Source organism: Heterodontus francisci, chromosome 8 (genome assembly GCF_036365525.1).
Source record: "Heterodontus francisci isolate sHetFra1 chromosome 8, sHetFra1.hap1, whole genome shotgun sequence".
Taxonomy (NCBI): Eukaryota; Metazoa; Chordata; class Chondrichthyes; order Heterodontiformes; family Heterodontidae; genus Heterodontus; species Heterodontus francisci.
In genome coordinates this window covers 108,847,569-108,874,961 of record NC_090378.1, presented here as the reverse complement: position 1 = coordinate 108,874,961, position 27,393 = coordinate 108,847,569, and the positions used below count along the sequence as shown (strand labels likewise).

Genomic DNA, 27,393 nt, shown 5'->3' with positions numbered 1-27,393 from the left:
CAGTAATTTCTGCACAGCAAGCTCCCACAAACAGCTATGTGACAATGACCAGATAATTTAAGTGATGTCGGTTGAGGGATAAATATGGGCTAGAACACGAGAGAGATCCCCTGCTTTTCTTCATAATGGTGCCATGGGATCTTTTACAATGACCTGAGAGGGTAGATGGTGCCTTGGTTTAACATCTCATCTGAAAAAACCGCACCTCTCCAGTGCAGCGATGGAATGTCAACTGAGATTTTGTGCTCAAATCAGTGGAGTGGGAGCTGAACTTGCAAACATCTGACTTAAGCATGCATGCAACCCACTGAGCCATGACTGACACTGATCACAGATGATTCTCCATTGAGAGTAGTTTGTGACAGAGAATTCCCTTCCACCTATCCTGTGAGGAATTATATTCTAAACTCTTAATTCTTTGTGATTATATATTTATGAAATGAAAATGTAATTTCAAGTTATCTCATTTGAAAGATGTTCCATTCAACAACTTCCTTGTTTTTTCAAAAACAAAGTGTGTTGTGTAGTGAATGATAGTGGCATTCCTGCAGAGATGATCAGGAGGATTGCAGCAGATATACCACAGCAGAAAAGGCAATCAAAATAAGATCAAAAAGCTTTTGTACTCTAGTTTGTCTGGCATCCTATTCCAGTTGACAAACATTGTAAAAACTTAATTAATCTTCAGTTTTGTTTGCACCTTTCTATCATTCATTTTTCAACAATCAGATTGGATGCTATGAATGGAAATTCTTGAGGGGAATGCTTCTCAATGGTAGCCCTTTAACATTAAGCTGTTGCAATATGCAACATTTAACAGTTTTTGTTTTTCTGTAAGTATTTTCGACACCAAATTTTGGTTCCAAGCTATGCAAGTAATGATGCCATGAAACATCAGTTGTTGTAAAAACCCATCTGGTTCACTAATGTCCCTTAGGGAAGAAAATTGACTGTCTTTATCTGGCCTACATGTGACTCCAGACCCACAGCAATGTGGTCGAGCATTCTGAAATGGCCTAGCAAGCCACTCCGTTGTCAAGAGCAATGAGGGATGGGCAACAAATGTTGGCCTTGCCAGTGACACTCACTCTCATCCCATGAATTTCTTTTTTTTTAAAGCATGCATTGGCTGGCAGCTAATCATTGAGTGGTTAGTGCAAAGCAGCAATACACTGCTCAACTTCTAGTTGTTCACCTATGCTCCTTAATGTGAGCATGCTGCACTTCTGGTATGGCACATTCCTTATTTTGCCAGAAGGAGCACTTCAGCTCTCATTACGATGGACAGCATCACCATAAGAATGCATTATGTACAGATGAGATGAGCTGCTGAAAATGTAACTGCTGTGTACTTGCCAACTTGGTGTGGCATATTTTATTGAAGACAGCTATTTCAATTTACTTATTTTACTTTTACCTTACTGGAATTTTTTGCTGAAAAAAGTGACCCAACAATCTCACGTTTGCTCACAGCTGATCTTACCTGTAACTTTTTATTTAAACTCAAAATCAGAATGCCTACTTATAAACCTATGCTATTAAGTTTAAAAAAAAAAAATCAAGATAGAAATAAGCAAAGGAATATTGTTGTGCTAGTTTTGCTAATTTCCTTCTAAATATGAGACTGATTAAAAGTATTGAATTTCTGCAACTGCATCACCTTCAGGTATTTTTTTGACTTTTTCAAAAGCAGTTGAGAGAAACAATTTATGTGCACTTTCCTCAAATAAAATCTGGGTTTTTTTATAACCATGTTCTAGGTCAGTGTTAACTTATACTCAAATGCTTTTTTGGAGGTAGAATTATTGCACATAATAATGTGAAAGTTTTTTTTTTAAATGAGATGCATCTTCAAGTTTTGTTTGGCTATAAAATGTCTAATGAAAACAGGCTGGCATTGGTATGATAAGCCAAATTTCATCCAAAAAGTAACAGGTGGGAGTCCAGTTAACAGAAATGAGGCAGTTTACTTCAATGGGGGAAGCTGTGTTATGTGTAGAAGTTTATTAGAGAAGGCACTGAATGTGACTTTTTAATCCCAAGGCAGGGGGAATATGATAATGGAGTTGACGCAGTTGATCATATCAATAACAGATCTGAGGCCACGAGATGGCATAGATGGAGGTTAGATGACATCAAGAGAGTAGAGAAGTCCCAGTCTGTCTAGCTGCTGTAGGGTAGATATGGCTTTTTCCTCCTGGTTCTCATTCTTTGTTTAATGTAGTCAGATACTTTACAGTATGATATGTAAAGATGCCACTTTAATTTAGGTTCTAATACTTTATTAAAGGTTACTTTAACAGATTCAGAAAAGATAATGGATTTCTCCAGGTTGTTTGGCTTAACAATAAGTGAGGATGACCATCTGAATGAATGCAGAGATGATCAAGTAGTTTTACTGAGTAGCTTGAAAGACTTGCATTTTGCAGTCTTCCCAGTGGATTAGGTTAAGTAAGTTTGCTTTAAAAACAAATTAGAACACCGAGATAATAGTTTTACCTTTTGATGCTTACAAGGTACAACAAAATTGGGATAATATTCCAAAGACTAAAATAAAATTTGTTCAACACAAACCTCTACTGCAAGCCTTGACAGAGGTATGAAAGCAGAAAATTGAATAAAGTTTATGCAATGCTATTTAAAAAATGGGATATGATCCCTTCAGTTCATCTATATTAAAACAGTCAGAGGCTGACAGTTGCACAGCTTGCATGCTGTACAAAGATCTAAAGATAATCTGGTTTTAGCAGCTCCGTTTCTTCAGGAACAGAAAATATAAAATTTCATTTGGCGGCTTGAGGAGCAGTCAATTCAGCAGAAATGTTTGTTTCTGGTAGCTCTTTAGTCACATCCATTTTTGGTTGTTTTCAGAGCAGGAATTTCATGCTTCACTTGGGGCTCCAAGGAAGACAAAAGTTTCTGATCCAGTCAATTTTAATCCATGCTGCTGCAGAGACGAGGTTGGTACTGTATCTGATGAAAAGCCAGCTCAGTTAAGAATGGCAGTACGTGGTCTATATGCTTGCTGTTGAACAGCTGTCAGGGAGATAAAGAAAAACTATCACAGTAGATACATGAATAAATCTCAAGTTAGATAAGCAGCAGTGCACTACACAGATTTGCACAACTTGAATCAAGCACAGAACACAGTCTCTCTTCCATTTCATCCCTGATCCACATCACTGCCTACCCAATTTCTTAGGGACGCAATTCCACTTTGCAACTAGTTACTTTATACTGGCAACCAGGAGCCAAATGAAAGCAAACTTCCTATTTGCTATGAAACAAGGCTACTCCTCAGGGAAAAGAAAACAACTTGAAAGGCTGGATTGACAGTGGGAGGACTAACTTGAGCTTCACTCATTACATTACGGAAGCAGGTGAGAACAAAGTCATAGCACCAGAAAAAAAGACCGATGATAAACTTTGAATATAAGAAAGAACGTTCCAACATCTTGGTCTTTCTAAAAATAGTAAAATTGGGATTGCTGGGGTGGAAAACATTTTGACTTGCACTAGTACATATGTGATGGTGTGGCTTTTCAAAATTAGCATACAATCAGTTTTATATCTGACTGGGGACAGCTGCTACAAATGCAAAACAGGAGCAAGAGAGGCTTCAGCATGCTGGGGTTTTCTTTGGGGTGTCACAGGAACGGCTGGATAGTATGCAAATATAAGATAAGGTTATAAAAAGGCGGGCTACTCAACATACCTGGTTCAGACAACTTCCATCTAAGTCTTAAAGGAGATAGGGATTGAAATTAATAAAGCTTTAACCAAATTCAGGAAAGAGATTGCAAAGTGGCTAATAGAACTTCATTGTACATGATTTTTAAAAAAAAAGTTTAATGAAGGTGGTATTGGTCAGACTCCTGGACTGCTGTGTGCAGTACACCGTTTGAAGGATGCTGTTGCCAGAGAAAGGGTAGAGACCAGCAAAAATTATGCCAGGGATCAGGATTTATTGGGAAAGATTCCACTTTTTTTCCCCATGGCAGAGAGGAAATTTTAAAGTAATCCAATTGATGTTTACTGTTATGGAGTATATTGACAATTTATCCAGCCAAATTATTCAAACTGGCAATGCTTTTCAAACTCGAAGGTACAAAGTTTTTTGATAGCCCTGCCTGCATGTGAGCATGTGACACTTCAGAATTTGACAGGACAACCATACATTTGTGTAAAAGTCCTATAAAAAAAATTGAAAACCTCGGTTTCTCCTGGTATTTTATTCCTTCAACAAAATTAATAGAAATCTGGTGAACCAAAAAAGCATTGCTGCTGACACAAGAGCACCCAAGATGCAAACAGTATTGGGCATAGCATCTTGAACACAAAAAAAACACACTGCTCATTAAAATAGTTTTAATTAATTTTCAGAACATTCTTTTCTCCCATTCTGAAGTGGGCTAGTTAGTCCAAAAAAGACTGTTATTTGCATATTAAGTAACTGAAGCCAAAGGCAGCCAATATGGACAATTCACACACAACAGGGTTTGAGTTTCTGCAACAATCAGCATAGAAGCATAGTGATGGCAATTCTGCAGTGCTGGGTTTCACTACTGGTCCGGTAGCCAGCAGCCAGTTTACTCTTGGACACTCTCCAACCTCAGAACATGTAATTTTAGTGGACACTGATGGGTTAGTGTGTCAACATCTTGCATGATAATGGGGGCAGGGGGAGAAAAAAAAAAGGGAACAGCAGTCAAGGAGACTTCCACAAGGAAGGAGGAAAACAAAATGACTTGGTTTACTCAAATGTTTTAGGAGCCAATAACAGTGGCATTAGCAAAGGATTGAGGGGGTTACTGGACCTTCTGTAGAAAGGTGGCTGTGGCCCGAAACTGGGCATAAATTTTCAGATTGTGTGTATGATAATGGTTATAGTACATTTCTTCAAATTTAAATATCGCTTTGCACTAATGGAAAGGGAATTATACAAATCTCATTTGCTTGCATGCAAAATCAGCTACAAACTAAATGCACAAAGCAGTTGCGTACACCAACATTTATAAATGCTGACTTCTATTTAATCTGTTGAAGGGGAAAAAAACCTAAGTAAAATGCTCCTCTCCTTTCCCCCCCAACAATCTAAAGTTCTTACAATAAAATGAGCTTGCTATTTTAAGAACAGCACAGGAACAGGCCATTCGGCCCTCCAAGCCTGTGCCAATCTTGATGCCTGCCTAAACTAAAACCTTCTGCACTTCCGGGGTCCATATCCCTCTATTTCCATCCTATTCATGTATTTGTCAAGATGCCTCTTAAACGTCTCTATGGTACCTACTTCCACCACCTAACCCGGCAACAAGTTCCAAGCACTCACCACCCTCTGTGTAAAGAACTTGCCTCACACATCCCCTCCAAACTTTGCCCTTCTCACCTTAAACCTATGTCCCCTGGTAACTGACTCTTCCACCCTTGGAAAAAGCTTCCGACTATCCACTCTGTCCATGCCGCTTATAACTTTGGAAACCTCTATCATGTCGCCCCTCCACCTCTGTCGTTCCAGTGAAAACAATCCGAGTTTATCCAACCTCTCCTCATAGCTAATGCCCTCCAGACCAGGCAACATCCTGGTAAACCTCTTCTGTACCCTCTCCAAAGCCTCCACATCCTTCTGGCAGTGTCGCGACCAGAATTGCACGCATTATTCCAAGTGTGGCCGAACTAAAGTTCTGTACAGCTGCAGCATAACTTGCCAATTTTTATACTCTATGCCCCGACCGATGAAGGAAAGCATGCAGTATGCCTTCTTGACTACCTTATCCACCTGCGTTAACACTTTGTGACCTGTGGACCTGTACGCCCAGATTTCTCTGCCGGTCAATACTCCTAAGGGTTCTGCCATTTACTGTATACTTCCCACCTGCATTAGACCTTCCAAAATGCATTACCTCACATTTGTCCGGATTAAACTCCATTTCTCCACCCAAGTCTCCAACCGATCTATATCCTGCTGTATCCTCTGACAATCCTCATCGCTGCCGCAACTCTACCAACCTTTGTGTCGTCCGCAAACTTACTAATCAGACCAGCTACATTTTCCTCCAAATTATTTATATATACTACAAACAGCAAAGGTCCCAACACTGATCCCTGCGGAACACCACTAGTCACATTCCTCCATTCAGAAAAGCACCCTTCCACTGCTACCCTCTGTCTTCTATGACCGAGCCAGTTCTGTATCCAACTTGCCAGCTCCCCTCTGATCCCATGTGACTTCACCTTTTGTATCAGTCTGCCAAGAGGGACCTTGTCAAAGGCTTTACTGAAGTCCATATAGATAACATCCACTGCCCTTCCTTCATCAATCATCTTCGTCACTTCCTCAAAAAACACAATTAAATTAGTGAGACTCGACCTCCCCTTCACAAAACAATGCTGCCTCTCGCTAATAAGTCCAGTTGTTTCCAAATGGGAGTAAATCCTGTCCCGAAGAATCCTTTCTAATAATTTCCCTACCACTGACATAAGGCTCACCAGCCTATAATTTCCTGGATTATCCTTGCTACCCTTCTTAAACAAAGGAACAACATTGGCTATTCTCCAGTCCTCTGGGACCTCACCTGTAGCCAATGAGGATGCAAAGATTTCTGTCAAGGCCCCAGCAATTTCTTCCCTTGCCTCCTTCAGTATTCTGGGGTAGATCCCATCAGGCCCTGGGGACTTATCTACCTTAATGCTTTGCAAGACACCCAACACCACCTCCTTTTTGATAATGAGATGACTGAGACTATCTACACTCCCTTCCCTTGGCTCATCATCCACCAAGTCCTTCTCCTTGGTGAATACTGATGCAAAGTACTCATTTAGTACCTCGCCCATTTCCTCTGGCTCCACACATAGATTCCCTTCTCTGTCCTTGAGTGGGCCAAACCTTTCCTTGGTTACCCTCTTGCTCTTTATATACATATAAAAAGCCTTGGGATTTTCCTTAATCCTGTTTGCCAATGACTTTTCATGACCCCTTTTAGCCCTCCTGACTCCTTGCTTAAGTTCCCTCCTACTGTCTTTATATTCCTCAAGGGATTCGGCTGTTCCTAGCATTCCAGCCCTTACGAATGCTTCCTTTTTCTTTTTGACGAGGTTCACAATATCCCGCGTTATCCAAGGTTCCCGAAACTTGCCAAACTTATCCTTCTTCCTCACAGGAACATGCTAGTCCTGGATTCTAATCAACTGACGTTTGAAAGACTCCCACATGTCAGATGTTGATTTACCCTCAAACAGCCGCCCCCAATCTAAATTCTTCAGTTCCTGCCTAATATTTATAATTAGCATTCCCCCAATTTAGCACCTTCACCCGAGGACTACTCTTATCCTTATCCACAAGTACCTTAAAACTTATGGTCACTGTTCCCAAAATGCTCCCCTACTGAAACTTCGACCACCTGGCCGGGCTCATTCTCCAATACCAGGTCCAGTACGGCCCCATCTATGTATTGTTTCAAGAAGCCCTCCTGGATGCTCCTTACAAATTCTGCCCAATCCAAACCCCTAGCACTAAGTGAGTCCAGTCAATATAGGGGAAGTTAAAATCACCCACCACCACAACCCTGTTACCTTTACATCTTTCCAAAATCTGTCTACATATCTGCTCCTCTACCTCCCGCTGGCTGTTGGGAGGCCTGTAGTAAACCCCCAACATGACTGCACCCTTCCTATTCCTGAGCTCCACCCATATTGCCTCACTGCATGACCCCTCTGAGTTGTCCTCCCGCAGTACAGCTGTGATATTCTCCTTAACCAGTAATGCAACTCCCCCATCCCTTTTACATCCCCCTCTGTCCTGCCTGAAGCTTCTAAATCCTGGAACATTTAGCTGCCAATCCTGTCCTTCCCTCAACCAAGTCTCTGTAATAGCAACAACATCATAGTTCCAAGTACTAATCCAAGCTCTAAGTTCATCTGCCTTACCTGTTATACTTCTCAAGGATTTTTAAAATCAATTTTCCCATTCAAAACCTCCATTAATGTCAGATATTGTACAATACGTTTGCAATTGGTCCTGTTTTCATTGAGTAATCTATGCAGCAACCGAGCTTGCTTACTTGAAGACTGATTTTCAGAGTACCCTTTGCTGCTAATCTTGGAGGATACTGTGCCATTGGGGCCACTCTTTAGTGAGTTTAGATTCAAAATGGTATATTACCATGGGAGGAAAATTATATGTGCCTAAATCACTGAAGGTGGATAAGTTGAGAGAGTGCTTAATAGAACGTACTGCATCCAGTTTTGGGCACCACACTTGAGGAAAGATGTGAAGGCTTCAGAGAGGGTGCAGAAAAGATTCACAAGAATGGTTCCAGGGATGAGGAACTTCAGTTGATTGATTGGAGAAAAGAAGGCTGAGATGTGATATTCAAAATCATGAGGGGTCTGGACAGAGTAGATAGGGAGAAACTGTTCCCATTGGTGGTAGGATCGAGAGGGCACAGATTAAAAGATAATTGGCAAACGAAGCAATGGCGACGTGAGAAACTTTTTTATGTGAGTAATTAGGATCTGGAATGCACTACCTGAAAGCGTGGTGGAGGCAGATTCAATCGGGAATTGGATTATCTGAAAAAGGAAGAATGTGCAGGGCTAGAGGGAGAAGGTGGGGGAATGGCACCAGGTGAATTGCTCCTTCAGAAAGCCAGCACAGACATGACGGGCCAAATATTCTTCTTCTATGCTTTAACCATTCTAAGGATATATTGGGGGTGTTGATAATGAGGAGAGTGCACACTCTATATGAAAATTCTCTGCACAGCACTTTTAATGCTGTGGAAGTGGAAGTTACGTACCATTTGAATCCAAAACGGACACCAGAATCTCACCTTTAATTTCCCATCGCAGTGAGCAGATGCTACAGCTGTTGACACCTTTACCAGCCGTGTAGCTGCAAGCCGCACCCCAAAATGCCTGTAGAAATGTGAATGGAGGCTGCTCATGAATAGCTCCACCTCCTCGATGGTGATTTCGTCCTCGTCTCCATGGATGCTGTCCCACAGCGCTTTAGCATCCTCTGGGTGAATACTCAGCGAAATAGTCAGTTGTACAGGAGGCACAGACCATTCTAGCTCCATCACACGATGGACAGAGTCTGAGAAACAATTGGCCCACATAGCAGCCATCCATGTCAGGTTCTCTGAACTGATGGGGAGGGCACTGATGTAGCAGTCAAAAGTTTTCTGCAACCATTCCCCCACCATGGCTGTAACTGTTTCAGGGCCATTGGCAAAAAGCAAGGGTAGACAGATGAACTCTACTGGGAGAGATTCCAGGAAGCCCAAGTCTCCATCAACACAGCACAGCCACCCAGACCAGACCACTTTCTCATCAGCTGCCTGCTGGACTGGAGTCTTTGCAGTTATCTGTGAAGAAGCAGAAAGTCACTTTTACCCCAAGTCTCACAATACTTATTTATTTCCTCCTACTACTGAAGGTGCTAGGGTAATGTTCTACAAGGTTCCAGTAGTCCGAACATAGTTACCCAAGTGGCACTAACACTGCTTCCAAATCTGCGACTTCTACCACCTAGAAGGACAAGGGCAGCAAATGCATAGGAACACCACCACCTGAAAGTTCCCCTAAAAGCCACACACCATGCTGACTTGGAACTATAGTGCCGTTCCTTCACTGTCACTGGGTCAAAATCCTGGAACTCCCTATCAGGACTGTGGGTGTCCCTACCCCAACATGGACTGCAATGGTTCAAGGCAGAAGCTCACCACCACCTTCTCCAGGGCAATTTGGGATGGGCAATAAATGTTGGCCGAGCCAGCGACACCAACATCCCATGAAAGAATAAAAAAAAAATCTTCATTCACAAGACTGCACTCTTGGACATTCCCTAACCTCATACAACACATCACATTATTGAACACCCAAACATCCAGCAGGCTATCAACAGATAGTAATCAGGAGTGGAAACCTCTGTAAATGATTCACCTTCTGTAGCTCAGGTTGCAAAAGTCAATAGTCATACCCACTATCACCTGAGCAGAGATCAACTAACGTAGTGAAGGCAATGATCAAACCTGGGACCTTCCTGGAGTGAAGACTATAGTACTATACCATACCTGTTTATCCAATGAGCTACAGAGAAGGATGTGTGGTGAAAATGGTAAATAAAATTTTGCAGGTATCTCATGAGATATTATTTAGGGAGTCACTTTGTGCAGAGGGGAAGCGAGAAGAAGTCCACCCCCCCCCCCTCCCAACATGGAGGGTTATTAGAACAAAATGCTTGGCAATGATGGCAGAGACTAACAGTTAAAGGAGAATTTAATAAATATTTGAAGATTTAACATTTTTATTACAGCACATGGGCAATCACAGGTATGAACCACAGTCCACTGCCATCACATAATATGTGCTAACATGCAATGGTTCCATTTTAAAGGTTACCAAAACTGTCAGGATATTTCCCCCTTTCCAAACTGAATACAAAGTACTTTAACTTTCCTGATTGTGTAGATTAAAGTCTTTGGGGATTAAATTCTACTGACGCTGAAAACAAGCGCAGGGATTGTGATGCACGATTAATGCATACCCGTTGCTTCCAACTTAGTACTGGCTGCTAATTAACATGATTGTAGCATGCAGTCAGTGTTAACTGCGCTGTTGAATGGCTGCACGCCTCAGCAAGGGGCCCAAAATCATGACAGCCTAGCAGCATATCTATATATTAAAAACACAGATACAGGGATAGTGCAGGAAAATGGTGAAGTAGATCAGCCATGATCTCGCTGAATGGCCTCCTCCTTCTGTTCTTATGTTCAGCAGTTAAAGCTATCCTACACCAGTTAAAGTCAGATGACAACTCTTAAAGGGGAGGTGCATTGTGGCTGGAGCAGGTGCTGGAAATCATTTTACAACTGATTCTGAATCGGGAAAGACAAAAGAATGGCACAACATGGGAGAGAGTGGACTCCAAGATTTTCTGGTGCTGAACTGGAGGCCTTGGTTAAGGAGGAGATATGTGCTGTATGCACAGGAGGCCCTACAAACTAACTCTCAGAAGGCAGTGGAACCAGAAAACCTTGGTGGCCAATGCCAGGAGTCAAGCCCCAAAGACCTGGATGCAGTGCTACAAAAATGACCTCACGCGTGGTCGCCAGTGAATGCATCTTCAAATGCCATATCCCATCAACTGCACCACCAGCCTCATACACTGCTCAATGCAACACATTCCCGTCACTCACCTACCAATAATCTCTATCAAGCACGACTCATACCTAATTTCATCGCTTCACCTTACCCTCACACATTTAGCACTGCTGCAAGCCTCATAACCACATCTCACTGTTTGCACATACTGCCAGCTATTCAACCTTGACAAACACATCACCCAAACAGATTGACCCATACTCACTGACAAACTTCAAAGAACAAAAGAACAGTACAGCACAGGAACAGGCCATTCGGCCCTCCAAGTCTGCGCCGATCTTGATGCCTGTCTAAACTAAAACCTTCTGCACTTCTGGGGTCCGTATCCCTCTATTCCCATCCTATTCATGTATTTGTCAAGATGCCTCTTAAACGTCGCTATCGTACCTGCTTCCACCAACTCCCGCGGCAGCAAGTTCCAGGCACTCACCATCCTCTGTGTAAAAAACTTGCCTCGCACATCCCCTCTAAACTTTGCCCCTCGCACCTTAAACCTATGTGCCCAGTAACTGACTCTTCCGCCCTGGGAAAAAAGCTTCTGACTATCCACTCTGTCCATGCCACTCATAACTTTGTAAACCTCTACCATATCGCCCCTCCACCTCCGTCGTTCCAGTGAAAACAATCCGAGTTTATCCAACCTCTCCTCAGAGCTAATACCCTCCAGATCAGGCAACATCCTGGTAAACCTCTTCTGTACCCTCTCCAAAGCCTCCACATCCTTCTGATAGTGTGGCAACTAGAATTGCACGCAATATTCCAAGTGTGGCCTAACTAAGGTTCTGTACAGCTGCAGCATGACTTGCCAATTTTTATACTCTGTGCCTGACCGATGAAGGCAAGCATGCAGTATGCCTTCTTGACTACCTTATCCACCTGCGTTGCCACTTTCAGTGATCTGTGGACCTGTACGCCCAGATTCCTCTGCCGGTCAATACTCCTAAGGGTTCTGCCATTTACTGTATACTTCCCACCTGTATTAGACCTTCCAAAATGTATTACCTCACATTTGTCCGGATTAAACTCCAACTGCCATTTCTCTGCCCAAGTCTCCAGCCGATCTATATCCTGCTGTATCACAATCCTCATCACTATCCGCAACTCCACCAACCATTGTGTCGTCCTCAAACTTACTAATCAGACCAGCTACATTTTCCTCCAAATCATTTATATATACTACAAACAGCAAAGGTCCCAGCACTGATCCCTGTGGAACACCACTAGTCACATCCCTCCATTCAGAAAAGCACCCTTCCACTGCTACCCTCTGTCTTCTATGACCGAGCCAGTTCTGTATCCATCTTGCCAGCTCACCTCTGATCCCATGTGACTTCACCTTTTGTACCAGTCTGCCATGTGGGACCTTGTCAAAGGCTTTACTGAAGTCCATGTAGACAACATCTACTGCCCTTCCTTCATCAACCATCTTAGTCACTTCCTCAAAAAACTCGATCAAGTTAGTGAGACATGACCTCCCTTTCACAAAACCATGCTGCCTCTCGCTAATAAGTTCATTTGTTTCCAAATGGGAGTAAATCCTGTCCAGAAGAATCCTGTCCAATAATTTCCCTACCACTGACGTAAGGCTCACCGGCCTATAATTTCCTGGATTATCCTTGCTACCCTTCTTAAACAAAGGAACAACATTGGCTATTCTCCAGTCCTCTGGGACCTCACCTGTAGCCAACGAGGATACAAAGATTTCTGTCAAGGCCCCAGCAATTTCCTCCCATGCCTCCCTCAGTATTCTGGGGTAGATCCCATCAGGCCCTGAGGACTTATCTACGGTTCCGAAGAAGGGTCACTGACCCTTAACTCTGCTTCTCTTTCCACAGATGCTGCCAGACCTGAGTGATTCCAGCATTTCTTGTTTTTGTTTCAGATTTCTAGCATCCGCAGTATTTTGCTTTTATTGACTTGTCTACCGTAATGTTTTTCAAGACGCCCAACACCTCCTTTTTGATATCGACATGACCCAGACTATCTACACTCCCTTCCCTAGACTCATCAGCCACCAAGTCCTCCTCTTTGGTGACTACTGATGCAAAGTACTTATTTAGTACCTTGCCCATTCCTCTGGCTCCACGCATAGATTCCCTCCTCTGTCCTTGAGTGGGCCAACCCTTTCCCTGGCTTCCTTCTCCCTTGCAGGACAAAGTGGCACACAACCAAAGGCAGCAGCACCTAACCGGCAAGGGGACAAGCGCAGTTGCATATCCATACCCCCGTGGAGGAGATGGTGCCCATCATGGGAGCAGCCATTGATGAGGTGGGGTTGAAATGGCGAGGACAGTATCCTCCTTCTCACATCCCACTTTTCCCTTGTCCCACATTCTCTTCTGATTTAGAAGCTACAGATAGTGTAAGCATGCACCTTTTACTTTCCCAGCCCTCCCTCCCCTCACCACAATCCTACCCTTGTGCCTTTCTCCTCTTAGATACCCAAGAACTACAAAAGCAAGAAGACGGAGAAGAAATAACATCACTCGACTGCACACACTCAGTCATCGGCTCAGATTCCGACGGTGTGTAATTTGGAGATAGCTTAGCCTACTGCAGTCATAGCTGTGGATACCAGTGCTGAAAAGGAGCCTGCAATCCTTGCGAAGCCGCATGCTCACATTCCCTGTTGCTGTCTGAAAAATGAGAATGAAATGTAGTCAGCTGTCTTTAAACAGAGTGTCAGTGACTTCCCTTACACAAGAGTGGAAGGCAAACTGCAGGATGTCGTTAAATATCGCCAGCTCCAGCCTGGAAGAGCCCAACACACAAATGTTCGTGTCTAAAGTCACCTTCACAGCCACTGGCAACAAGGTGCTCACTCTGCTCTGGGGTTCCAGTTGTGCCTGCAACAGGTGGCAGATTTCAGGGAGGACAGCCTTGGAGGAACAGAGACATCTGACACACTATCCTTGCGCAGGTTGAGATAGAATTGTTCCCTTAACACTCTGGGTGGACATGGCCTCCTGCTGAGAGCCCTTTACCCCCTCCTCCTACTCACTCTTCCAATAGCTTGTCCTGCTCTGTGATGCCTTTGCTCATTCTTCCAGTCATGCTGTATTCCAAGAGGAAAATGCCTCCTAGTGTACCCAAGTCTGGGAGCAACTGGTTTGTGAAGAAGCCTTGAAGTCAGCAAAGTTATTCAGCACCTGCCACACCACTCCCTGTGAGCTTTAGCAATTCTAAAAAAAAAACCTGGAAAGCCCAAACACTTATATGATCATAGCAACAGCCAGTAGAAATCAATCAGCAATTAACCTGAAGGTAGTTGATGACCCCTTTAAATAGCACTGGTGAGGGTGGTGGGGGGGTGAGGGGTCCTTCCTGCTGCTGAACACATCATTAAGTGAGGACGTTAGCTGTAGAGTTGCACTCAAAAATGGCACCACTGGTGTCAAATCAGTGTTATACTATCCAGAAGTGTGCGTGTGCTGAATGTCATTTTGGACCTCGAAATCCACTCATAGCTTCCCAAAATGGGCACTACGCAACCAAATTTTGCACAGTAATCTTCAGCCACCTCCCCTGTTCCATAGTAACATCATCCCAAAGGGCTTCATTATCAACATAGTGTATTTTCAGGATCTTTTCAGTGACAGCAGGCCAGATGACCACAGACAGGAGGGCAAAGATGGGGAGTCTGATTAGAACATAACTTGCATTTGCCTAGTGAAACAGCTCAAGGCACTTCACAGGAGCATCAGTCAAAAATTGACTGCAAGCCAAAGGAGATATTAGAACAGGTGGTCAAACGCTTGCTCAAAGAGGTAGGTTTAAGCAGCACCTTGAGACACAGGTTGAAATAATGGTTTAAAAGTACAGTTTAAAAACACTTGATATTATGGTTTGCTTAATTTGATACCTAGAGCAAGTAATATTGGAGGCCACTACAAATCTAAGCCAATATGGATTGATGAAAGCTGAACTGTTACAACAACTTCTCCTGCCTTTAAAAAATATATATTTTAAAAAATATTTTCTTTCCTGAAGGTGTTGATTCCTGTTGGCATACCGTCCCACAGGCACAAGGCACCTCACCTAAGTGGCCATTCTTCATGGGTACTCAGACAGCAAGAAGATGGTTTGCAAGGGCGAGTTGATGGGATGCCCCTCTATGCAGCTCCGCGCCTCGTGCTGATCTGGAGCAACATTGTTTTTTTACAAACTGCAGCAGCTTCAAAGTTGGTGCAAAGTCATAGCTCCCCCTGGTTTCCAGGGAGCCACTCTAGGATGTTCCCTATCCATGACATATTGGAGCTGCCAGCAGGCAGGAAAACCTACTCAAAAGATCTTCATGCCAGGAACAAAATTAGCATGTGTGTAAACAGAAAACGCATCATTTTTGATTTGACCCCCCTCAACAAAAATGACACAGTAATCACGAACATACGAATTAGGAGAAGTAGACCATTCGGCCCCTCGAACCTGCTTCGCCATTCAAGATGATCATGGCTGATCTGTTTGTGTCTCAAATTCCACACTCTACCTCGGATAACCTTTGAATTCAATAAGTACCTATGGTAGACTTTTCATTTGACTTAAATACTGAGCAAGTTTGTAATACCCCCTATTTTCCCCTCCTTCTGCCTGCTAGTGCACTGGTCACAGAATATATGCACAAAACTTTGTCCCTAGCTTGTTGTACTTTTGACAAAGCTCATATCAGATGCACATGAACAGCACTAGTTGACATTCTATTTCTTTTTCTGTGGCTCAGACCCTTCCTGTAGGCAGCCTGACTTTAACTGGGAAAGGACACGTGGGAAAGATAGTTGGGGATCTATATCCCACCGCATAGCAGTGTAGCACATCAATATGTGGGACATTGCTTTAGCTACACAGGTCAACAAGTTTGCTTGTAGGTAAGACTGTAAAAGCAAAAAAAGGTAAAATATATGAAGTATCTTTTGTGCTACTCCTTTGTTATATAAAGTGGTCAATAACGCTTGAAAGGAATACACTGAATATAGATGCCAAGGGAGAATAGTAGGATCTGCTGGTGAGGCAAGTCATCACCTTAAGGAGAGTAGCAGAGAAGAAATAAAAAACACACAAAACCCCCACCGCCCTCCACCCCCCGCAACCCAGGAATTTAGATTCCAACACAAAAAGTTCTATTTTTAAATAACTGGGCTATATAAAAATATGGCTGTCATACAATTGTTTCCGAACCTTCACTATGGCACCGTACAGCGAGTCATGAGCTTTGGGAGATGCAAACAGTACAAAAAAAAATTAGGAGAATTTGTAGCTGATGCAATTTGAGTCATTAGAAGATGGACCTGCCCTTGAAGCTTTCATGTTTATTTGGGATTAGAAGGCAAATGGAGAGAAGTAAATTTGAGGAGTCCACGTCAATTAGGAAAGATAGTGCACACACTTTCTTTTAGGGAAGTACGAACATCCGAAGTCAGTCAAAGTTTAGATTAGATTAGATTAGATTAGAGATACAGCACTGAAACAGGCCCTTCGGCCCACCGAGTCTGTGCCGAACATCAACCACCCATTTATACTAATCCTACACTAATCCCATATTCCTACCAAACATCCCCACCTGTCCCTATATTTCCCTACCACCTACCTATACTAGTGACAATTTATAATGGCCAATTTACCTATCAACCTGCAAGTCTTTTGGCTTGTGGGAGGAAACCGGAGCACCCGGAGAAAACCCACGCAGACACAGGGAGAACTTACAAACTCCACACAGGCAGTACCCGGAATCGAACCCAGGTCCCTGGAGCTGTGAGGCTGCGGTGCTAACCACTGCGCCACTGTGCCGCCCAGTGAAGTATACTTAGGTGAAGTATATCACAAAAATAATATCTACACATCATGAGTTATACATTTTACTGTACGCAGGAATACTTTTGGGTAAAAACAAGCTTTTACACTCCAGCTTTCTTGCTATTTGAAACTGGTATACAATCTGACCTGTATGAAGACAGCCTCCGGATCACTCTCAGTAGCTCGGAGGCCTGCAAGCATGGAGAATTTAGCTTTACTGGCAAGCTCAATTCCCACTTCAACTGCCATCCCCTTTTTCTTCTCAGTAACGATGAAGACCGACAGCTCGTTTGAGTATTTCTTCAGCATGGTGTAGGAGAATCTGTACAGAGGAGTTACATGATACAGATGCCATTGTTTCTGCAGTAACACTGCAATCTGCTCTGCATTCTCCTGCAAAAAGGACAATGACGTAAGAGTTTTGCCTCCAATGCAAAAAAAAAACTGGACTGTTGCAATATGTTGGTCCACCATTGGGCAGTTAACCTCCTGAACTATTTTGTGACATTTCAGTTGCAAATGTGAAGACCTGTGCGTCAACAAATACAACTTGCATTTATATAGTGCTGTTAAAACACAACAAGATATTTCATAGGAGTATTAACAAAATTTGACACCAAGCCACACGAGAGAAAATTAGGGAAGAATGCCAAAAGCTTAGTCAAAGAGGCAGGTTTTGAGGAATGTCTTAAAGGACGAAAGAAAGGTAGTGAGGTGGAGGGGTTTAGAGAGGAATTTCCAGAGCTTAAGCAGAAGACATGGTTGCCAATGGTGGAACAATTAAAATCGGGGATGCTCAAGAGACAGAGTTGGAGGAGCACAGATATGGAGGGGGTGGGGGTGCGGGGTTGTAGGCGATTGCAGAGATAGGACAGGGTGAGGCCATAGAGGGATTTAAAAACAAGGAATTGCTTAACTGTGAGCCAGTGTAGGTCAGCGAGCAGAGGGCTGATGGGTGAATGGGACTTGGTGTGAGTTCCGGTATGGGAAGCAGAGTTTTGGATGACCTCAAGCTGATGGAGGATGGAAGATGGGAGGCTGGCCAGGAGTATGTTCAAATAGTCTAGGGATAACAAAGACATGGATGAGGCTTTCCACTGATGAGCTGGGCAGGCGAAATTAGGGAGCTAGAAATCGGCAGTCTTAGTGATGCTGCAAATATGTGGTGGGAAGCTTGTCTCAGGGTTCAGATGTGACACCAAGGCGGTGAACAGTCTGGTTCGGTCTCAGACAGTTGTCAGAAAGAGGGAGTGGAAATGGTGGCTAGGGAATGGAGTTTTTGGTGGGGACCGAACTTAATTGCTTTGGTCTTCCTGATATTTAATTGGAGGAACTTTCTGCTCATCCAGTTCTGGATGGTATACAAGCAGTTTAGAGTCAGTGGTGGTGGGGGTGGGTGAGAGAGCTGGTGACGAGGTAGGGCTGAGTGTCGTCAGCTCACATGTGGAACCCGACATTGTGTTTCCGGATGATGATGGCAGCTGGTGGAATTAAACTTTGATTAATAAAAAAAAATCTGGAATTAAAAAAAGCTAGTCTCAGTTTCATGGCACCATTACTATCATTGCTTGTTGTAAAAAAAAACATCTAGTTCACTAATGTCCTTTAGGGAAGGAAATCTGCTGTCCTTACCTGGTCTGGCCTACATGTGATTCCAGACCCACAGCAGATATGGTTGACTTTTAATTGCCCTCTGAGATGGCAAGGGCAATTAGGGATGGGTAACAAATGCTGACCTTGCCAGTGAAACCCACATCCCAAGAATAAAAAAAGACGTAGATGAGAAATAGGAGAGGATTAAATACAGATCCTTGCCAGGATTGGATTTATATGGCACTCTTATCATAAAAAATGTCCCAAGATGCTCAAGAAGTAAAATTAAAAAAAGGACATCTAATCAAAGAGAGCGATTGTGACGAGTGAACAAACGTTTAGTCAACGAGATGGTTTAGTTTTGGGGTTGGGTGTGGGCGGGTGGAAATCTTAAAGGGAACAGAGTGGGAGTTGGAGAGCATGTGGTACAGGGGGCTGAATGTATGGGTGCCAATGGCAAGAGGGGAAGGAGGGATGCACAAGAGGTCAAAGTCATAGAAATGGAGAGTTTGGACTTAGGGTGGGGGTGGTGTGGGTAAGCTTGTTCATAGAATTAGAGCACAGATGAAGGCTATTCAGCCCATCATGTCTGTGCCAGCTCTTTGAAAGAACTGTCCCACTCCCCTGCTCTTTTGCTGCAAATGTTTCCTTTTCAAGTAGATAATCGCCATTGAATCCCCTCTTGAAAGTCACTATTGAATCAACTCCCACCATCCATTCAGACAGTGTATTCCAGATCACAATTCACAGCATCAAAAGAATTCTTCTCATCTCCCCTCCAGTTCATTTGCTAATTATCTTAAATCTGTACCCTCTGGTTACTGACCTGCCCCAGTAGAAACTGTTTCTCCCTATTTACTCTATTAAAACCTTTCACAATGTTTTTAACACTGCTATTAAATCTGTTAACTTTTTTTATTCGTTCATGGGATGTGGGCATCACTGGCTAGGCCAGCATTTATTGCCCATCCCGGATTGCTCTTGAGAAGGGGGTGGTGAGCTGCCTTCTTGAACTGCTGCAGTCCATGTGGGGTAGGTACATCCACAGTGCTGTTAGGAAGGGAGTTCCAGGATTGCTCCAAGGAGAACAATCCCAGCTTCTCTGTCATTCTATTACATCTCCTCTGCACCCTCCAAGAACTTCACTTATGTGCTGCCCATAATTGAACACAATACTCTAGCTGAGGCCCAACCAATGATTTTTAAGGATTCAGTACAACTTCCTTGCAACCCCTTCAGAATTGAACCATTTGTAGGACAAGAGAAAGTTACATATTCAGGAAGGGGCAAGGCAATGATGGAAATTAAATACAATGAGAATTTTAAATTTGAGGTATTAGGGATCAGGAAGCAATGTAGGTCAGCAAGGACAGGGTTATAAATGAGCAGAATGGTGCTGGGTGATTTGATAAGTGGGGTGTTTATACTTCTGAAGGGATAGAGTTGATAGAAAAAGACAATTTCTATCATTTGAGAGATCTAGAATAAAGGGAAATGGATATAACATTAAATGCAAGAGATTTAGGAGAAAGCAGAAGAACACACACACACAGTTTGAGAGCTTTTGGAATGTAGTACGAGTTATGGGTGAAGGAGACATCATGCCATTTAAGAATAGGTTAGGTCAGTAGTTGAAGGAAAGAGATATAAATTGATATGGGAATAGGACAAGCACATAGGATTAGAGCTACTGCATTTGTGGAACATGGACTGGTTGGGCCAAATGGCCTGCTTCTGTGCTCTAATTTCTATGTAATTCTCAACTCCACAAAGAATTACACTTGGTTCTTTTCTCTCCGGACATAACATTCAAATTCACACTACCCGGGATTGAACAGTAAATGTTCTGCTTATGGTAAAAATCAGGGTTGTTAATTTTACTGACTACTGGCAAGTCTGTTCTAGGAATCTTCCGTTTGGCTGGAGTCTGGCGAAATGGTGTATGCCTCCGCACTGTCCTCAGAACCACTGGAGAGGCGTCTGTATTAGCAAAGTACACACCCAGGCGTGTCATTCCTGTCTTGACAGCAGGTGTCAACTGCTCCATATTAAACCTGGAATAAAAAAAATAAACTTAAATTTAAAAAATTAATATAATTTTATACAGTATTTTGGAACCAGTGGAAGTTCCAAACCCAGAGGTGCTTGCTAAGTCTAAAGCGATCACTATGAGATACATTAGATGATAATGAAAAGTGCACCAGTGGTTTTTGAATGCAATTCAAACTGTGCTTTTTTAAATAGATGAATCTCCAACTTTTTTTTCCAATTAACATTTTAGAGTAACATTTATTCTTTGCTATTGTTCAGTCGATCAGTTTTCATTTTTCTACAAGGGGAATACAGTGTGTATTCAGAGATTATTTAAAGTGCTGTGCAACTCTGAAATAAGTCTTTGATAAAGAAATAACAGGGGTTTAGTCACCACTATTTTAAATACAAAGATACAATCTTCCACTCACGTTCATGTCATGTAGTGCAATCCCACCTCTCTAAGTTACTTGATTTGTTCACAGAAGCTACCATTTAAAAGTTACCAGCTGCGTAGAAGGACAACCATAAACAAAGGCAAGCAGCTCAACAACTGAAGCCAGCACTCTTGGATTAGGATGGGGGAAATTGGGCAGGGTTTCTAAATCTAATGAATATCTGACAGCCCCTACTGAAAAGGTAACTGCTGTGGGGCAAGGACAAGATCATGTACAAATATGATGTTCTCTTTCTTCCCCTCTTTCCCAAGCTATGGTCAATGTATTTGGCTCATACATAGAATGTACACTTGCAGGGAGTATCATAGGGCACCTATGCAACCATAACTCAAGGTAAATAATGCAAGGGCGCTGAATGGTGCAGCAGTTTCAGCATTGATCCCTTCCAACAATATGCTCAGACAAATAGGATCAAAGTATTTACTGGCTATCATCGCTCCTATTGAATTGGAGCATCTTGATTCAGTTTCCAGTCACTTATTGGAAAGACCACAGAATGGAAAATGTTCACTGTTTTGCATTGCTGCAATAGGTGATGTTCTTCTGAGGCTGAGACAACAAAAGGGAACCTAAGGGTGCACTCAGTCACTCCAAAGCAGTTTTTTCTTTAAATGGAAATAATTAGCAGTTGGGAAGTGGGGCCCCATAAGTAGTAGTGGTGGGACCACCAGTGCTCATAATTTATATTAATGTTTTAGACTTTGGAGTCAAAAATACAATCTCTAACTTTGCAGATGACATCAAATTAGGAGGGATAGTCAACACTGAGGGCTCCAATAAATAACAAGATATTAAGAAACTTGAAGAGTGGGCCTGCAGTTGGCAAATGAATTTTAACAGATAAGTGAGATACATTTTGGTAAGAAAAATGAGGTCACATATTACTTAGAAAATAAGCATTTAAATAGGGTAGTGGAGCAAAGGGATGAGAGCACAATTACAGAAATCGCTAAAATGAGCGACGCATGTCAGTAAGGTCATAACAAAAGCAAACCAAGCACCAGGGTTTATTTCTAGAGGGATAGAATAGAGTAGTAGTAAAGTTATGCTAAACTTGTATTGAAACTTGGTTAGACCACACTTGCAGTACTGTGCGCAGTTCTGGTTGCCACATAATAAAAAGGGAATGCAGGCATTGGGTGCAAGAGACATTTACAAAAATGATACCAGAACTGCAAGATTGGTACCTACCAAGAAAGGATGAACATCACCCTCCTCCAATGCCTCTCCGCTGTCGTCCAGCTGGGTGGGACTGCTCTCACCTGGTTCCATTTTTATCTATCTAATAGTAACCAGAGCAACACTTGCAATGGCTTCTCTTCCTGCACCAGTACCATTAACTCTGGTGATCCCCAAAGATTTATCCATGGCCCCCGCCTATTTCTCATCTATATGCTACCCCTTGGCTACATTGTCCGAAAGCCTGGCATTAGTTTTCACATGTTTGCTGGTGTCACTCAGCTCTACCTCACCACCACTTCTCTCGACTTGTCCCACCGTTGCTAAATTATCAGACTACTAATCCGACATCCAGTACTGGATGAGCAGAAAATTCCAATTAAATATTGCAAAGACTGAAGCCATTGTTTTCATTCCCCGCTCCAAACTCCGATCCTAGCTACCGACTCCATTCCTCTCCCTGGCAACAGTTTGAGATTAAGCCAGTCTGTTTGCAACCTTGGTGTCACATTTGACCCCCGAGATGAGCTTCGGACCTCATATTCGTGCCATCACTAAGACTACCTATCTTCACCTCTCTAACATCGCCCAACTTCACCCCGTCTCAGCTGATCTGCTGCTGAAACCCTCATTCATGCCTTTGTTACCTCTAGACTTGACTTTTCCAATGCACTCCTGGCTGGTCTCCCACATTCTACTTTCCATAAATTTGAGGTCATCCAAAATTCTGCTACTCTAGTCTTAACTCGCTTTAAGTTCCGTTCCCCTATCACCCCTGTGCTTGCTGACCTACATTGGCTCCCGGTCAAGCAATGTCTGGATTTTAAAATTCTCATCCTCGTTTTCAAATCCATGGCCTCGTCCCTCCCTTTCTCTATAATCTCCTCCAGCTCCACAATCCACAAAATTCCCTCAGACCAAAAAACATCTACCTATCTCAGCTTTAAATACACTCAATGATGGAGCATCCACAACCCTCTGTGGTACAGAATTTTAAAGATTCACAACCCTTTGAACGAAGAAATTTCTCAGTCCTAAATGATCGACCCCGTTTCCTGAGATGGCGCCCCCATGTTCTAGATTCCCCAGCCAGGCGAAACAACCTCACAGTGTCTACCCCATTGACCCCCTTCAAAATCCTGTACATTTCAATCAGATCACTTCTCATTCTTTTAAATTCCAGAGAGTACAGATCCAATTTACATCATAGGACAACCCTTTCATCCCAGGACATAAAACAGAACTTAGTTAACTGTCACAAAGCTAATGGAACCAATCTCTCACTGGAGCATTACAAATACAATTTTAACAGCTACGGAAGCAGCAAAGTACATCATATGAGATAAAATGAAAAGGCATCACACAGTCAGACCCTAAATGGCAACATCATGACAACGTATGAAAATACAGTTGTGAAGACCATTAATTTTGCACACAATGACTCTTCTCATCACGCTAGTACCCCATAAATCCCACTCCCTCATCACCCCTGTGCTCGATGAACTACATTGGCTCCTGGTTCACCAATGCCTGGAATTTAAGATTCTCATTCTTGTGTTCAAGTACTTCCATGGTTTGACCTGTCCCTAGATCTGTAACCTCCAACAGTCCAGCAATTTCCACCCCGCCAAAACTTTGTGCATCTTCCCTCCCTTTGCCCCACCACTAGCAATAAAGCCTTCAACCTCCACGCCTTTTGTTTGCTTCAGGATCCTCCTCACTGCCCAACTTTTTAACCATGCTTTCATCACTACTAATCGTAGAATGATACAGCACAGATGGAGGCCATTTGGTCCATCGTGCCTGTGCAGGCTTATTAAAAGAACTATCCAATTAGTTCCACTCCCCAGTTCTTTCCCCATTGGCCTGAAAGTTTTTATCCAATTCCTCTTGAAAATTATTATTGAATCTGCTTTCACTATCTTTCAGCCAGTGCATTCCAGATCACAACACACTACATAATTTATTTTAAAAGCAAAATACTGCGGATGCTGGAAATCAAACAAAAACAAGAAATGCTGGAATCACTCAGCAGGTCTGGCAGCATCTGTGGAAAGAGAAGCAGAGTTAACGTTTCGGGTCAGTGACCCTTCTTCGGAACTGACAAATATTAGAAAAGTCACAGATTATAAACAAGTGAGGTGGGGGTGGGGCAAGAGATAACAAAGGAGAAGGTGCAGATTGGACCAGGCCACATAGCTGACCAAAAGGTCACGGAGAACAGGCAAACAATATGTTAATGGTGTGTTGAAAGACAAAGCATTAGTACAGATTAGGTGTGAATACACTGAATATTGAACAGCAGCAAGTGCAAACCTGAAGAAAAACAACCTGAAAAAAACAGTGGGTAAGCAAACTGAACAAACTAAGATGAACATAATTTATTTTTCCTTGTCGCCTCTGATTCTTTTGCCAATTACCTTAAATTGGTAATAAAAACAAGAAATGCTGGAATCACTCAGCAGGTCTGGCAGCATCTGTGGAAAGAGAACCCGAGTTCCGAAGAAGGGTCACTGACCCGAAACGTTAACTCTGCTTCTCTTTCCACAGATGCTGCCAGACCTGCTGAGTGGTTCCAGCATTTCTTGTTTTTATTTCAGATTTCCAGCATCCACAGTATTTTGCTTTTACCTGAAATTGATGTTCTCTGGTCACCAATCCCGCTGCTACTGAAAACAGTTTTTCCTTATTTACACTAATACAAGATATGGGAACAGGAATAGACTATATGGCCCATTGAGCCTGCTCCGCCATTCAAAACGATCATGGCTGATCTTAGGAATTCAACTCCACTTTCTTGCCCAGCTCACTATATCCCTTGATTCCCTGAGACACCAAATATCTGTCTATCACAGCCTTAAATGTATTCAACAATGGAACATCCATAACCCTCTGGGGTAGAGAATTCCAAAGATTCACAACCCTCCAAAGATTCACAACCCTTTGAGTGAAGTAATTTCTCCTCATCTCAGTTCAAAATGATTGGCCCCTTATCCTGAGACTGTGCCCCTGTGTTTTAGATTTCCCAACCAGCAGAAAGAATCTCTCAGTGCCTGCCCTATCCAGACCCTTTAGAATCTTATGTTTCAATTAGATCATCTCTCATTCTTCTAAACTCCAGAGAATATAGGTCCAATTTACTTTGCCTATCATAGGACAAGCCCTTCATGCCAGCGACCAATCAAGTGAACCTTCGCTGTAACACCTCCAATGCAAGTATATGCTTTCTTAAATGTGAAGACCAAAACTGCCGTGTTCCAGATGTGGTCTCACCAAAACCCTGTACAATTGCAGCAATACTTCCTTATTCCTGTACTCCAATCCCCTTACAATAAAGGCCAACATGCCATTTGCCTTCCTAATTGCTTGCCGTACCCACATGCTAACTTTCTGCATTCCTTATACAAGCACAGCCAAGTCTTTGAACAGACGCTTTCAAGTTTCACACCTTTTAAAAAATATTCTGCATTTCTATCCTTACGACCAAAGTGAATAACTTCACACTTCCCTACATTATACTCCATCTGTCATTTTGTTGCCCAATCACTTAACTTGTCTATATCCCTTTGCAGCCTCTGTGTCCTCCCCACAGCTTACTTTTCCACCTACCTTTGTATCAGCAAATGTAGATACATTACTCGCTGTCTCTTCATCCAAGTCATTAATATAGATTGTAACTAGCTGAGGCCCCAGCACTGATCATTGCAGCATTCCACTATTTACTGTCTCCCAACATGTAAATGCTCTGTTTATGTCCACTCATTGGTTAATGGACAGGAAGCAATCATCTATCCATGTTAATGTATTACCCCCAACTCCATGCCTATTAACCTTTTGTGTGGCAACTTATCAAATGCCTTTTGGAAATCCAGGTATACTACATCTACTGGTTCCCTTTATCTACCCTACTATTTACATCCACTTCATGACTTTGAATACTTCAAGAAAATCTCCCCTTAAAACTTTTCTGATCCAAGGAGAACAAACCCAGTTTTGCTGGTGTCTCCACATAACTTAGTCCTCTGCACCCTCTCTAAAGTCTTACCACTACATTTTAGGAAGGATGTCCAGAATTGAACACAATCCTCTAGTTGGAACAAAGCAGTGTTTTATAAAGGCTTAGCATAATTTTCCTACTTTTGTACTCTATGTCTCTATTTATAAAGCCAAGGGTCTCATTTGCCTTTTTAATACCATTCCACCTTCCAAGATTTATGCACATATGCCGCCAGGTTCCTTTGTTCCTGTATCCCTGTTAAAATTGTACTATGTAATTTATATTGCCTCTCCTCAATCACTTCACACTTCTCGCTATTACATTTCATCAGTCTGTGTTCCTGAGGTTGGTCACTGCATTTTCATCTTCAAACATTAAAACGATGTCCTGTATACCCAAATCCAGGTCAATCTGCATCAAAAACAGTAGTGATTCTAAAACCAATTCCTGGGAGACACCTGCGTCAGTGTTTATGCTCCACAGACGCCTCCTCCCATCTTACCTTATCTGACTATCAGTATATCTTTCAATTCCTTTCCCCTTTACGTGCTTATTTAGCTTCCCCTTAAATGCATCCACACTACTCGTTTCAACTAATGCTTTAGTAGCAAACTTCATATGTTTTTCTATCTTACACAAATATATAAGTGTAGGTGGTGGTGGTTGTAAACAGCTCAGTCTTCCAATGACACTAGGTTGAATGAGCCCCCCTCCCCTTAATCCGATCCATAGTGCAGAGACTTACCGGTTACCCGGGGCCCTCGAGTGATTAATATCAGTTCAAACACCAGCCATCCAGAGGTTCCCAAGAAGCGTCTTTGCGGGCGGGAGGGTGCCCGGTTCCCCGGTTCCCCGGGCCGGGCCGCTGTGTTTTCCCCGCCCGTTCCTCGGGCCGGGCCGGGCCGCTGTGTTTTCCCCGCCGGTTCCTCGGGCCGGGCCGCTGTGTTTTCCCCGCCCGTTCCCCGGGCCGAGCCGCTGTGTTTTCCCCGCCCGTTCCCCGGGCCGGGCCGCTGTGTTTTCCCCGCCCGTTCCCCGGGCCGGGCCGCTGTGTTTTCCCCGCCCGTTCCCCGGGCCGAGCCAGGCCGCTGTACTTCCCCCACCGCTCCTTCTGCCTCCCGCTCGGTTTAAACCAGTCTCCCGTCCTGCACCGCACTGTCTGCTGACAGACCGAAACAATCCAGAGCC

At 43.1% G+C, this 27,393-nt stretch overlaps 1 protein-coding gene across 2 annotated transcripts; it reads right to left on the bottom strand.

Moving 5' to 3' along the window:
* Positions 1-1,619: 1,619 nt before the first annotated feature.
* On the bottom strand, positions 1,620-27,375 carry cenpl (centromere protein L). 2 transcript variants are annotated; one of them, XM_068037909.1, is made up of 5 exons: positions 26,954-27,375; positions 20,429-20,597; positions 17,098-17,343; positions 8,796-9,365; positions 1,620-3,036 (listed from the first exon to the last, which is right to left on the bottom strand). In XM_068037909.1, exons 2-5 carry the CDS (start codon positions 20,588-20,590, stop codon positions 2,935-2,937), a joined length of 1,080 nt encoding a protein of 359 aa, XP_067894010.1. In that variant the 5' UTR covers positions 20,591-20,597; positions 26,954-27,375; the 3' UTR covers positions 1,620-2,934. The 2 variants fall into 2 exon arrangements, with proteins under 2 accessions (XP_067894010.1, XP_067894011.1); XM_068037910.1 differs by having other exon boundaries at positions 1,627-3,036; positions 8,829-9,365; positions 26,954-27,369.
* Positions 27,376-27,393: the final 18 nt, after the last annotated feature.